The sequence below is a fragment of the Mustela erminea genome, chromosome 12 (genome assembly GCF_009829155.1).
Source record: "Mustela erminea isolate mMusErm1 chromosome 12, mMusErm1.Pri, whole genome shotgun sequence".
In the NCBI taxonomy this organism is placed as follows: domain Eukaryota; kingdom Metazoa; phylum Chordata; class Mammalia; order Carnivora; family Mustelidae; genus Mustela; species Mustela erminea.
The window spans coordinates 19,270,362-19,284,389 of record NC_045625.1 but is presented as its reverse complement, the minus strand read 5'-3'; the positions used below and the strand labels follow the sequence as shown (position 1 = coordinate 19,284,389).

Below are 14,028 nucleotides of genomic sequence, written 5' to 3'. Positions count from 1 at the left end.
GGCTCCTCCCCAGCATCCAGTCCCTGAGAAGTCCTTCATGTGGGGGTGTTTGTGGAGGGCACTGCGTCACTAGGGACCCTATCGCCTGTCCAGGTCCCAGAACCCAGGAGTGAGACTGCATGGACATGTCGTGTGTGCCCGCGGGGGTTCGGATGGAAGCCGCCCCGCAGGTATAAACGCTAATCCACAGACGTTTCTTCTCTCTTATGCCTTTAGGGGTTTCCTGGAGACTTTGGGGAAAGGGGTCCTCCTGGACTGGATGGGAACCCTGTAAGTATTTCCAGTGGTGGGGAACAGGAAAGAGATTCCAAGCTTTGGGGTCAGGCAGAATGGGTCAGATCCCAGCCACACCACCTGTAAACCCGAGGCTGCTGTCCACTGTGGGTGTCCTGAGCTCCCACCCCAGGGAAGCCCCCCTCACCAGGCCCACTGAGACTCTGGTCTCAAAGCCCCAGACCGTGCCGCATCCACAAGGACTCAGGAAGGTTCTGGGTTACTCGCCACTGGGGAAGCCAGGCTACTAGCATCTTATAAAGCATCAGCAGTGTTTATGGGACAGAAGTGCCCTGGGGGAGCAGATGGTTTGCAGGCCCTGTGTGGAAGGGAGAGCGGAGTTCTAAAGAAATGTGCAACACTGGCATGTTTATAGGGTTTGTAAATAATCAGAGGCCTGTCGTTGAGGAGCCAGGTCAGCCTGCCCTGAGGTGCTGAGCCCGCCTCTCCCTTCCTGTTCCAAGCTCAGGCTCAGGCGGGAGAGGGAGTGTGTTCCCTGTCCCAGGGGAGCAGACTAAGTTGAAAGCTCTTTGGAACACCTGCCGTGCTCCCCCATCTCTCTCTGGGCCTTCCCACCTAAGCAGCTGTGGCCAGCTGTGCTTTCTGTCGAGGTGATGGCTGGATCCACGATCAGTCCACGATCAGGATGTAGGAATTTCAATTCCACAGATGCCCTCTGAGCCTGACCCCGCTTGGGCTCACCCCAGCTCCCCTGGGGGCTCCAGCCCTGGTCTCAGAGCCAGGAGGACTCGGGTTTGATTCCTGCTGTGTCACTTGGACACATCAGTTCCCTTCTCCGAATCTCAGTGTCCCTCTCTGTAAATCTGGGGGTTGGAATGCCGGCCCCAGAGGGCTAATGTAAGAAGGAAATGAGAGGGGGTGGGAAGGTGGTGGGCTCACAACAGGTGTTCCTGGGATGGGGCCCTTGTAAGCAGTCGGTCACAGCGGGGACATCGAGGGCCCTCGAGGAGCTCATGGCTGTCTATCCGGTCCGTCGTACAGGCAGAGTGAGATGTGTGAGGTCGAGGGCGCCGGGTGCTGTGGAGGAGGGATAGAGGAGCAGGGAGACTCCTGGGGAGGGTGATGTTGGATTGGGGTGAGCAGAGAAGTGAAAGGACATTCCATGTGGAGGAAAGGCCACCCGCGAAGGCACGGAGGCGAGAAATCGGAGCCTCTCCTTCGGTGTGATGTCATCCCCAAAGCCAGCTTGGGGATGGGGCAGCGGTGTCTTTGTCCTCAGTCCTGGGGGAGCAGAAAGGGGGCTGATGAGCAGCCCCAGCATGGCCATGCAGTTGCTGAGTGACCTTGGACACGTCGCTTCCCTCATGTAAGGCCAAGGCTGGTTTTCTCCTCCTCTTCTCGGTGGCTGTAGTGATAGCCTCCTGTCTGGAGGGGGCTGACAATTCCCACTGATAATCAGCATTTCTAGAACATCGTTCCCCCCACCTCACCCCTGTTTGCAGCCCTATCCGCTGACTCCCAGGCGAGAGCCCTCTCCAGCATCTGGGAGGCAGGGACCGGACAGCCTCCTTCGGTGATGGCGGGCTTCTCTTAAGTGCCCCAGCACCTCCTGGCTGGAAGAGGAAGAGAGGCCAGCCCCGTGGCTCTCAGCTTGGAACTGAGCCACTGTGTTCTTTCCTTGCACTTGACCTGGGGCCCGCCATGAAACTCTTGAACCTCAGTGTTGCCATCTGTACAGTGAAGGTGAAACGAGACGTGGGCCAGACACCCAGTACGTCTTTATTGTCAGGATCAGGATTCTGCCTCTTCCTTTACACTTGATCTGGAAACCCAGCCTCCCCGTTTTACAGATGTGGAAAGCTGAGAGCAGAAGGGGGAAGGGTCTTGTCCAAATTTCAGGCCAGGCTCCAAGACTTGCTAATCAGGCGCAAGGAATGGTTGGCTCCAAAGGATCCCACCTGGTGCCCACAGGGGGATAAAGTGGAGGGAGCAGCCTGGGAGGGAGACAGGGCAAGTAACCGCTTTGCTCTCTTCCTATCTGCAGGGAGAACTAGGCCTGCCAGGGCCCCGAGGAGTCCCCGGCCTCATTGTAAGTACACAGATGCCTGGTGGTGGGGGTGAGAGGCAGCGATGAGTCTTGGTGGAGAGGTCCCTCTCTCATCAAACGCCAGGAGGAGCGGGGGGGAGCGGGACCTGTCACTCTGGCCAAGGGGGCAGAGGGAGGAAAGCCCTGCTGTGTGTCCTCAGGTGGATTGCCCACCTTCTCTGAGCCCCTTTCTTCATTAGTGAAATGGAGACAGGTCCGTGGAGCGTGATGTGCTTTCACACCTGCTGCCTGTGTGTCGCACTGCAAGGAGGTCTAGGCGGGGGATGGGACGTCTGTTCACAGGTGAGGTGCTTCCGGTCCAGAGGAAGGACGCAGCTGGCCAAGGAGCCGAGGCTTTGGGTCATGTCAGGCCGGTCTTCCTCATCCTTTCCTTCGAAGCACTGACTCTGGAGCCAGACCCCCTGAGTTCAAGTCACAGATCTGCCCCGTCCTAACTGTTTGAAGTTGCTTACTGTCTCTGAGCCTTAGTTTGTCGTCTGTAAAATGGGGATGCTGATAGAGGACTCTGGGGGATCCTGTGAGGCTTAATCGAGGACTGACATGTACAGTCGTTGGCCCAGGGTCTAGCATTTAGTAATCATATAATGATTCATTATATGAATCACAGGGAGGTGGGAGGCAGGCTGACCTCTGACTCCATCCAGATTGGGGTGGGCTTTGTGGAGTGTTCCAGGAGCCAAAACCAGGGCCTCCTGCTGGGCCCTTGGAGTGGGACCTTGACCTTGGGAGCCCTTGAGAGGTCCAGGCCTGGGAAAGGACTCTGGGAGTTCTCCCCAGGGTTCCACGCCCCCTTTGCCCTGTTCTCTGGTCATTCCTCATGGGGCTTGAGTCTGGGGAGGTCATGGAGGGACCTAAGTAGGCTCTTGCCTACTTTGACAAATGGGCTGCCAGCCTTGGCTATTCCGGCAACTGTGGCATGAAATTCTGGCCAGAGGGAGGCTGGAGAAGGCCCCAGGGGCGTTCAGGGGCCCCATCGTTCAGGGGAGGCCAGGCCTGGTAAGAGGCCCCACAGGTCCCCAGTGGCAACATGCTCATAGTCGAGCAGATGAGTGCAGAACCCGGGCGGGGTAGGGGCTGAGGGTCCAGACCTCCCGGGTGTGCACCCGAGCCTCGCCTCGCCTCCTGCTGGCTCTGTGTTCTTCAGCTCTGGCCTCATTCCTTGAGCCTCAGGGCCCCCCTCCATGGGATGAGATCAGCGTACCCACCATTGTGAGGACCGCATATACACACTGTCCACTGCAGTCCCGCGGCCACGGGGGCCAGTCCGTGCAACCAGACCACCTGGGTTCAGAGCCTAGCTCGACCGCTGGTTGCAGTCAGACTCCGAGCAAATTTCTTAACCTCTCTGTGTCTAACTTTCTTTATCTGTACAACGGGGATCATCGTAGTACCTGTCTTAGACTTCAGTTGTGAAGATTTAAAGACGCTGGTGCATATAAAGTGCTTCGCACATAGCAAGAATCCAGGAAGTGCTAGTCACCGTAACAGTAGTCATTGTTAGTTCACACACACACACACACACACACACATGCATGTGTTATGCATAGTAACAGTCCTCTGGGGAGCTATGTGGAGACAGATTTCAGAGTCACCTTGGAACTTAGTGAGGGCAGCAAAGTGTCCCTCTAGGAGTCATGCATTTGTGAACCCTGATGTCCATTCAGCAGGGCTTAGCTGGGCATCTTCTTTGGCACAAGGCACTGACCCAGATGCTTTGGAAAAGGAGTATCTGCAAGGAGAGGTAGAGAACCCCAGTTGACGAGGACCCCCAAAGTCTTGTCCTGCCTCCTCTAAGCTCACACGGATGCCTTCTGGAATATCCTGGTCACATGGTGATGACAGTCCAGCTCGAAGAGCCTGGTGTTGGACGCCCTTTCCTGGGGGAGCCCAGGCCACTCTCTGGAGTTGTGTCCTGAGCCCCAGTCATTCCCCTGCCCCTGGGAGAGGCCATTCGCGATGAAGAGATGGCAGCTCTCTGTCCTTGCCAAGGCTCCATGTTCTCAGTTCCCAAAGCTGACCGGAAGGGATGTTGATGTATCCCCACTTTCGTCACTGGCACATGTTTCTCTTCGTCATTGTCTAGTGGCCACTAGGTTGGGTCCTGAGAGGAGCAAGAGTATCCTTTGTCTGAGTGAACACAGGCTCTGGAGGCTGAGACGATGCCCTTGGCCTTCCTGACTCTTTACAAAGCTCTTCCCCACCTGGCCCTCCCCTTTGCTTTCCCCAACGAGGGTTGCCAGAGAAAATAACAACATGCCGGGTGAAATTTGGATTTCAGATGCAATATTTAGAATGCAGTTTACACTAAAATATCCTTCGGTGCTTATCTGGCATTGGAATTTAGCGGGGCAGACCTTATTTTCATTGGCTCGATTGGGCAGCCCTATTCACGGGATCTCTTAGGAGAATCCCATTGGGCAGATGGGAAAGCTGAGGCCCTGGCCAAGATCACTCACAAGGCGGGACAGGATGGAGGCAGGACCGTCCAGGACCCTCCTCCCGCTGGCCCCGTTCTGAGGGGCCTGAGCTGGGGTGTTCCTGCATTCCTCAGACTCCGCCCCCTTGTGATGTCTCTTTCCAAGTCGCTGCTCAATGCGTTCTCAGGGTTCCCTCTCCCCTGTGTCTTTTTATCACTACTTTCAGCCTCACTTCCCCTGTTTTATTTTTTTTTAAATATTTTATTTATTTATTTGACAGAGATCACAAGCAGGCAGAGAGGCAGGCAGAGAGAGAGAGGAGGAAGCAGGCTCCCTGAGAGAGAGAGCCCAATGTGGGGCTCGATCCCAGGACCCTGAGATCATGACCTGAGCTGAAGGCAGAGGCTTTAACCCACTGAGCCACCCAGGCACCCACTTCCCCTGTTTTAAAATTCCCTCTGCTGTCAAAGCAATATTCCCTTCCTCCTGGGATGGGGGTAGGGGTCACAAGCAGGGACCTGAACCTGCCAGACCAGCAGGGGTCCCCGGACTAGTGCCCTCTCTTAACCAAGCCCCCCCCCCCAACAGCTTCTGTGCCCTGGAGGGGGTGGGGGAGGGCGGGTAGGGAGAACAGTGGCCTCCCCAGAGAGTTGGAGAGGAAAGGAATTTTCTAACCAGGAGTTAAAGGGGGAAAGGGATCATGAGTCACCCCTGGTTTTCCAGAGGATGTGGGTTTTTAGCTGAGCGAATGGGAATTCCACATATTGATAATCATTTTAGTGACGTTTCAGGTTTATTCAGTGCCTTCTGTCTAGTCAGCTGAAGTAATTTGCATGCAGACTGAAGCCCACTGCACTCCCCACCCCCAGGTCCTTGCAGGCAGGATGAAGGGTGTGTGGAGATAGACTAACATTTATGGAGCGTCTCTCTGTTTTGTGTGTACTTGATGTGCTTTAGGCTGGGGAAGCCTTAGGTACTGGAGGGAGGTGGCCACAGCCCAGTCACCCAGATAGGGAGGCTGGGGCCTGGGGTCACCAGCTAGGACTTGCAACCCAGGTCTGTGTGGCCTGGATCCCAATAAGCAGCTGGCGGCCCCCCTGCAGCCTCTGAGGGGAGACCGCCTCAGGATAGCCCCCTCTGAGTAACTGAAACCCTTTGGCTGGCCCTCAAGAAAAAGCATGCCTGGTTCCAGGATCTTCCCCACCAAGATTTCTGTCTTTTTAAATTTTGAGTGATAGAAAGGGAACTTTGGGTCCTCCTTGGGTCTAATGAGACCCAAAGAATATGTGGTCAGACCAAAACCCAGCATGCGGGGTATAGTGGACAGCCCCCCCGCCCCATTCTGTCAGTAAACGATCATCTGGCTTCGTCTCTTTGTGACAGAACTGACACTTACCAACCCCTTGTGTGCCAGGACTTGCGCTAAGTACTTAATGATCCCGGCAAGACTCTGAGTGTAGGAAGTGGGATTACCATGGTACGCTGAAGGGAACTGAGGCACAGAGCGGCTGAAATACCGGCTCAAGGTCACACAGCGCAAAGCTGGACCTGGGTCTGTGTCTGTGGGTCACGGATTTCCCCACCGCATCCCGTACTCAGCTCGTCAGAATGGAGTGAGCTGATGCGTGAGAGTGTGGACCACGCCAGGGGCTGTTCTGTGTGAGATGACGCTTACAAAGACCACACAGGAGCCAGGACCGGCCGCAGCCCCCACCCCCTTGTCCCCAAACCACCGATCCCCATCAGAGTTTCTGGAAAGAGGCCTTGTTGCCTTCAAAGGCAGTTCTAGGAACACAGAGGTGAGATTTCTCCCCAGATGTTTGTAAATGAGAGCAGAATTAGCTTTCTTTCTCACCCGGTTGTTAAGCCGCTCTCCGCCACATAGACACGCACAGAAATGGTCGCCAGTGTGGCCAGGACTGTGCGACCTGACCGCAGGGGACCGACCCAGCCTGTGCGGTCAGGGAAGGGATGCTGGCGCTTCGGCGGAAGGATGAGTGTGCGTGAACAACGAGAGTGCCGCGGAACATTCTGGGTCTGGGAACGCGTGGCCAGGGATGCCCCAGCTGCAGCGGAACAGCAGGGCAGGAAGGGAGACATACATGAGGGATGGTGGGAGGCCCTGCCAGACAGACAGCCCTGGGTTCTGGTCCTGCCTATGTCCCCTGTGGCTGGCTTAGTCTTGGGTGACTACTGCGCCTCTGTTTAAACCTTGGATTTCTCCTCTGTAAGATGGGCCTCATGGGGTTACTGTGAACAGCTGGCAAGGGCCCGAGCAGCACGTTCCAGCCAGGGCCCAGCCTAAGCGCCCGCGCACGGCAGTTGACGGGACCTCGATGTCTCGAGCGTGGAGCCTGGCACACAGTAGGAGTTTGGAAACAGCTGTGGACATGGTTGTATTTTGGTGAGAGTCAGCAGGACGAAGGTCAAGATGTTTAGAATGGTATCTGGGAGCTTAGGCAGAAGTGGGAACAGGATCCAAATTCAGGGCATTACTCATTGTTCTTTCTTGTGAGGACATGACATGCTGTGTGTTGCTCAGCCGGGCTGCCCACAAGGGTGTCTAGTGCAGAGCCGGTGCTCTGCGGGCTATACTGGGGGGAAGAGTGGCCTGGAATTTTCTCTGTTCCTCCCCTGAGGGCTTTCAGAGCCCAGCACTGGGGCCCTGCCAAGATGGGAAAGGCCTGCCCTAAGCAAGCCACCACGTTCTCCCCATGTGCCCTGCAGCCAGAGTCCCTTTTCCACAGATTCCTGGTCCTTAGGGGTTGGACACCGATGCAAGTCCCTGCCTCCCACCGCACACATACACCTTTTTTGGAAGGGCTGGCAGGGGCGGCGGGTGTGGTGTTGTTGTGGCTCCCCAGGCCCCCAGGTGTCCGTCAGGCCCGTATTGAATTCAGTCCCCACACAAGGCACCTTCAGGCCTGCAGCGGAAAGAAGGAGCCTGTGTTCCTGGAGTTGCTGGCTCGTCCCCTGCCCACAGCTCAGGCCCCAGCTGGAGCCAACTGTGCTAGGAGAGCCTCCTCTGTTTATTTGTGGATTACGGGGAACTCTGGGCAGGCCACCCCTGGCTCCCTTCAACCAGGAAAAGAGAGGGAGAGAAGCAGCAGCCAGCATGGCCCAGGGAGGTGCACTTCTCTGAAGGGCTGGCTTTTCCTCAGACCCCAGCCTCTCCCGGCCAGTGATCCTGGCCTTACCTTCCTCTCCCAAGATGACTTCAGAATTGCCTGGAAGCTCTGGAGACGGACTGCCTGGTGTGAATCCCAGCTCCATCCAGTCCTAAGCTTAGGGAGTCTCAGTGTGCCCATCTGTAAAATGGAGATGGTGGGAGGGTGACTCTCCAAGGGCTGTTGTGAGGAGTCCTGGAGTGGAGGCAGGTAAGGAGCCGAGCCCCGTGCCTGGCAGACACTGCTGTTTGTGTCAGTCTTGGCGCCTGCTGAGACCTTACTTCCTTCAGGAAAAGATTACTTGATGAAGCTGAAAGCACCATTTCTTGGCAGAGGAATAGCTAGAAGGTCTGGTTTGACCTAATCAGGTGGGGATCCTGAGGTCCAGAGAGGGCAAGGGTTTTGCTCAGGGTCATACAGCCCGTCCCTGGCAGGGCAGTGGCCGGAGAGTGGTCAGCCTCAGCGGCAGCTGATCCGAGCCATTGTAGGGGCTGGATGGGGGCGGGGCCACAGTGCCCCAGCAGACCTCACCACTGTCTGTGAACTCGGCACTTTCCCTCTGTCTCTCTCCTTGGGCCCATCGGCCCTCCTGTGGAAGTCGGGCAGGAATGTGATGGAGACATCTCTGGGCAGTTCCCATAGGAAGCCTGGGGCAGCAGGCCTTCCCTGGGGGCTTCCGAGCACTGGCCAGGGACCCCCATGGACCCTGACTCAGGGATGTGGGATGTGAGACCCAGAGAAGTCAAGTGCATTGTGGGAGCACACATAGCAGCCAGACACTTTGATGAGTCACAGCAGATGGAAAGAGGGGAGAAGGGTGCATTTTCGGGGGCTCCCTGTCTCTGGGCATGGGCTTACCCAGATGGCTGCAGCCGGAGCAGTAGCTGGAGGGGCGGGCAGGAGCCGAGGACCCGTGAGGGGAGGAGGGTGGGCTTGTGCACAGAGGATCCAGCCACCCCTTCATTCTCAGCGATGCTTCTCACCTCAGTTCCGTGGGCATTTTGAGCCAGATCGTTCCGTGTCGTGGGGCCTTCACCCACGAGATGCCAGGAGAGCCCCTTCAGCTGGGACAACCCAGTTGCCTCCAGACCATGCCTAGCACTTAGTACGCTTAAGTCAGTTCTTCCTGAAACAGCTCTAGAAGTACATAGTCCTGACCCCCATTTTAGGTGGGGAAACTGAGGCGCGGGGAGGTTAGCCACCCCAGATCACACGATGAGCGAGCAGCGGAGAGACTAGAGCAGGTGGTCTGATGGAGAGAGTGGTGTTGTGTCCCCAACAGCCCAGGCAAGGCGACGCTGAGGATCATCCGGCCCAGGCCAGATTCCTGGGAGCCACCTCTCATGATGCCTTCTTCTCTTTCTCTTGCCAGGGCGACATGGGAGCACTGGGTCCGATTGGTTATCCAGGACCCAAGGGCGTGAAGGTAAATGAGCCATCCCTGAATCCAGGTCTCATCCCAGCCAGGTGCCCCCCAACTCCCTTGGCCCATGGCAGCCCAGAGGGAAGTGGGCCTGGGCTCAGTGTTGGGGGAGGGGTGGGCGGCGATTCAGAGGGGTGGCCTGAGAGCCAATCGTCATCTGTATGTCACCATGGCTGACATGTTTCTTAGACAGCAGTCCTTGAGCTGGGCGGGAGTCTCATGAGGTTCTGGATGCCAGGGCACTGAAAGGCCAGCAGGGAGCCAGGCCACTGAAAGGGGCATAGAAACGATAGCGGCAAGCCAGTAAACTCGGTACATCCCTGGGTGGGATGGGCGTGCAGGAAAAAGCTGGGCCCGAACTGCTAGGACCTCGTTCTGAAGGTGATCCCGTGTGGCCAGCATGCAGGGGACAATGCTCGTGGAGCCCATCTGTCCCCACGAGCAGCCTTCTCCCCTGGATTTGTTCAGAGTGCTGTGGCTGAGGAGTCAGCTGTCCCTTCTCGTGCTCCTTCAGTCCACGTCATGGCCCTCTGGGGTCATGCCCCCTTTCAGAGAAGAGAAAACAGAGCTCTGGGTGGGGCAACAAGCATCGGGTGGGCACAGCAGGCCAGTGGGTGTCGGGCAGGGCCCTTGACTTCCCTGGCTTTGAGCTCCCCCGCCCAGCAGGATCTGGCCTTTGTCTTGCAGGGACTGATGGGGAACATGGGGGAGCCCGGACTGAAAGGTGATAAGGTGATCTGAATACGCCCTTGTTGCACTGTGTTTTATCTGCATGCGACCCTCCCCTCCCCCCAGTGCCACTGCTGCTTTCTCACCAGGTCCACTCCCCCACACTCCTCCTGTCTCTCCTTTGGCCCCCCCGATATCTGTGTTCCCCGGCTGCTTCCTTGTAACTCAGGTGGAGCTCAGGCAGGCGGTGTGGGGTGTGCAGACCCTGGAAGATAGAGCCTGGCGGGGGGGGGCTGTTGAGGCATAGGTCGGGGGTAAGGCAATGCAGTCTCAAAGCACAAGGTCGAGGCCAGCCCAGCATCTGGACCGGGAGGCCAAAGCCAGAATGGGGGTGGAGTGGAGGAAGGGGGATTGTTACTGAGATGACAGGCCCTGTGGTGGGCAGGTGTGCTGCGGGGGCCAGAGACCTCTTCCAGCCCCAGTTAGAACTGGGAACCCAACCCCGGAGAGCACGTGGTCTGAGTATACAACAGCAAAGCTGGCACAGGCCCCTGAGCCCCTGACCCGCTTTCCTCCCAGTTGCCATGGGGAGGCCACCCATGCCACGCGTCCTCCACACAGTCCTGTGCTGAGCTCTCCCGGTGCCAGACCACAGTTGGACGGGGGTCGGGGGGAACCCGGGGCCGAGAGCGGGGCAGCGCCTGGCCCCGTCGTGCGGTATCCGAGGGACCGTGAAGGGCTGGGGGCGGTGCTCCCCGCGCTCTGCCCTGTGGCCATCTTCCTGCCCTCCCCTCTCAGCTGCTCGGTCAGCGAGGCACCCCCAGAGGGGGTGTGGGAGGGCTTTCGGACAGCATCCAAGTTTCCCCGAGTCTGAGCAGCTGAGTGCCGCTCCCACGGGCAGGGTCCTTGTGCACCTGTCTTCAGATAACTCGGGTCCCCGTAAACCCGAGAAACGGGAGCAGGTGCCAGGGCCGGGCACCATGTGAGTGCTCTGTGGGGATTAACCCCCCCAGCCTCTGAGCCTCTGTGGGCTGGGAAGCTGTGAGGCCAGGCACGTGCTCCAGAGACCTCAACCGTGCCTCCATTTCAAGGAGGGGGACAGCCCCAAGAGTCCGAAGAGATATATCAAAGGCCCTTGGACTCTTAAAAAAGGGGAGATGGAGCTGCCATGGTCACACCCAGATGGTCCTACCCACCTCCCCGCTAGGTAGTCAGGGGCATGGTGCTTTCTCCATGTGTTTCCACCTCTTCTACCTCCTCACTGTCTCCCGCCACCCTCCCCACCTCCTGCCGGCTGCAGCTCCCCCCACCGACACTGGGGCTCGTGTGCTGCGCCCCTGGCCTTGCCCCTCTGGCTCCTGAGCCCCCCTCTTCTGTGGTCTTCCCCTTGAGACGGAGGAGCTTTCTCTCCAAGGCACAGCTCTCCCCCACAGCTACCTGTTTGCTCTGGGGTTCGAGACATCAGCCCTCTGGAAATGTTGAAGTCATGGACCAAGGGAGAAAGGAAGTGGGGGAGAGGGGGGTGGTGTAGGCTTTGAGCTTTTTATAGGCCCCTCTGCAGGGCTGGCCTCCCGCTCACTGGCCCTGCAGGAACATGGAAATAAACGTGTTACATGGAACTCGGCTGGCTTGCTGACTGCTGGTGCCTGGCTCGTTTTGAGATGTGAAAGCTTTCTGGAAAAAAAAAAAAAAAAAAGAAGCAAAGGAAATTGTTTTCCTGCCCGTAGTTTTCAAGAAAATCAAATAAGTCTTTAGGGTTGGAAAAAAGAAGGAAAGAAAAAGGACTTTCTTTTCTGCCCCTTGGGCTGGGGAGGGGTCTTAACATTGCTGAGAGTACACCCATCCCCCCGGGCCCTCCCCTGGGATGCCACAGCCATCCCTTCTTGATCCCCCATCGTCCTGCCTAGAATCCTGGATTTTCCATGACCCGGCTTGGCCACGGTCCCGCTTACAACCACTTGGCTCCTTCTTCCTGCATGGAGGCGCGTTCTGGAACCAAGACTCCTGCTCCAGCCTAAATCCATTGTCCTGATTTCTTCGGTGTCTTTTTAAACTTTTTTTTTTTTCTTTTTAATCCCCTCTGCTCCTCCTTTGGACCTTCAAAACACACACACACACACACACACACACACACACACACACGTGTGCACACACCGGGGGGAAAAAAAAAGAACCCAAAGACTTTCTTGGCTTCTAAACCTCTGGGATATTGTACAGGGTTTTCCAGATTGGAAAAACCAAAGTAAGTTTTTTTTTTTTTTTAAGCTATTTATTTATTTATCTATTTTAATTTTGGCTTTTGTTTTATCAAGGAAGTTTTTGGTTTTTTTGTTTTTGTTTTTGTTTTCTTGGCTGGCTCATGGCCTGAGCTGCACGATGTGGGTCCTCTGAGAGTCTGCATTCTTCCTGGGTTTCCTCCCCATCCTTCCGACTGCTCCCGGGACTGTGAATGTTTTTGGAGCTCTGGGGCTGGGGTGCTTTTGGGAGCATCCAGCATGGCAAGTTGGAGATGATGAGGGCGGCGTGCTGTGACTCTGGCTGTAAGAGGAACCGTCCTTCAGGGTGGTTCTCCCACAGCTCGTGTACCAGGATGTGGCACCAGGAGAGACCCCTGATGGCCAGAATCTCTGTCGCCTTAGGAAAGAAACAGTCAGAATTAACTCGAGACCCGTTTACTCACTGTTGGCACCTTGTTTTAGCCGGCCAGGCTAGCTGGTTTCTCACGCTATAGCTGATCACCAGCAGCTGATTAGAAGCGGCCCTCCACGGATGGTTGACACAGAGACTCCCACAGGAGGAAGTGACCGCTCCCTGCCCAGTGGTGAAAAAGGCTAAGCAACAGATCCAAAGGCTCAGAATCCTCCATGATGGGGGTGGGGGCACTACCCAGGCTGCACCTGCCCCTTGTGACCTGAAGCTCACGAGGAAGGTGTTGAAGGATCAAGAAACAGTTCCTTGGATCTGCAAGTGACAGTTGTCCAGGAAAGGCCAGGCACTTTGGCCTCTGTTAGTGGTGTTTTCAGCTACCTGAGCAACCCCAGTCAGGTGTGCGGTGAGGTCGGCTCCGTGCCCCCCTGAGCCTGCCTTCTCCAGCCAAGCATGCCCACGGGCCTGCCCTCTCACAAGGCTGCTGCTGGTCAGACCCGCTCTGGGAACAGCCTCAGCCAAGCAGTGTCCTGCCGGTGGGTCTGGAAGTGAAAGGGCTTCTGGAACCCACCGTGGTCTCCATTGTAACATTCTCTGCTGGTGTGCATTTAGGGTGAACAAGGGGTTCCGGGTGTGTCGGGAGAGACCGGATTCCAAGGAGACAAGGTAATTGCAGCGGATTTTCTCCCAACCCTGCTTTTCTCTGATCCCGGCTTCCTTCTCAGGGTCTCTTATGGGCCAAGAACCCCCTAAAAGATGGCTTCCTTTCACATAACCCTATCTTCTCCAGCCGCAGTCTCCCGTCACCATCTCTTCCCTGGCCTTGACAGCCTCCTGACTCACGGTCAGGTTCCCCATCCCTTCTCTCCCAGTCTGTCTTCCTCACTGACGCAAAGCTCTGCTCTGTGCTCACAGACCATGCGTGGCTCCCTACTGCCAAATCCTGGTTCCTCAGCCCGGCACGTAGGACCCCAGCGAGTGAGCCCCTCGGACCTGTTCCTGCCCCTCATCCTTATAGCCCCGTGCTCCCCCAAAGGGCCCCCCTCTGCCCCCACACACTGCTGCCTTGTCTGGCACACTGTCCACTCAGCCTCTGCATGGCCCCATTCTTCGAAACCCTGCTCGGATGCCGTTTCCTCCGCCTGCATGGACGGTGGCCACGTCCCTCTCCACGTGCCTTGAGCGGCCCACCCGTCCGTCATCTGAGGCAGCACCTGGTTGATGGGGACTTGTGCTCAGCCCCGTGCCAGCCAGCTAGCTCCCCAAGGGGATTGCCTCAGACAGCCCTGGCAGAGCTCGGCTCGGAGTCCTACACAGAACAGTGAGCATTTAGGACATGTTTGAGTAAGTGAGTGAGTAACCGGC

General features: G+C 56.9%; 1 protein-coding gene across 1 annotated transcript in view; it reads left to right on the top strand.

The window, feature by feature from the left end:
• COL27A1 (collagen type XXVII alpha 1 chain) overlaps positions 1 to 14,028 on the top strand; it is a 134,341-nt gene that overhangs the window by 56,756 nt on the left and 63,557 nt on the right. The window contains 5 exon segments of the mRNA XM_032307703.1: positions 217 to 270; positions 2,279 to 2,323; positions 9,298 to 9,351; positions 10,036 to 10,080; positions 13,276 to 13,329. Of these exon segments, the coding sequence (XP_032163594.1) occupies positions 217 to 270; positions 2,279 to 2,323; positions 9,298 to 9,351; positions 10,036 to 10,080; positions 13,276 to 13,329 (252 nt within the window).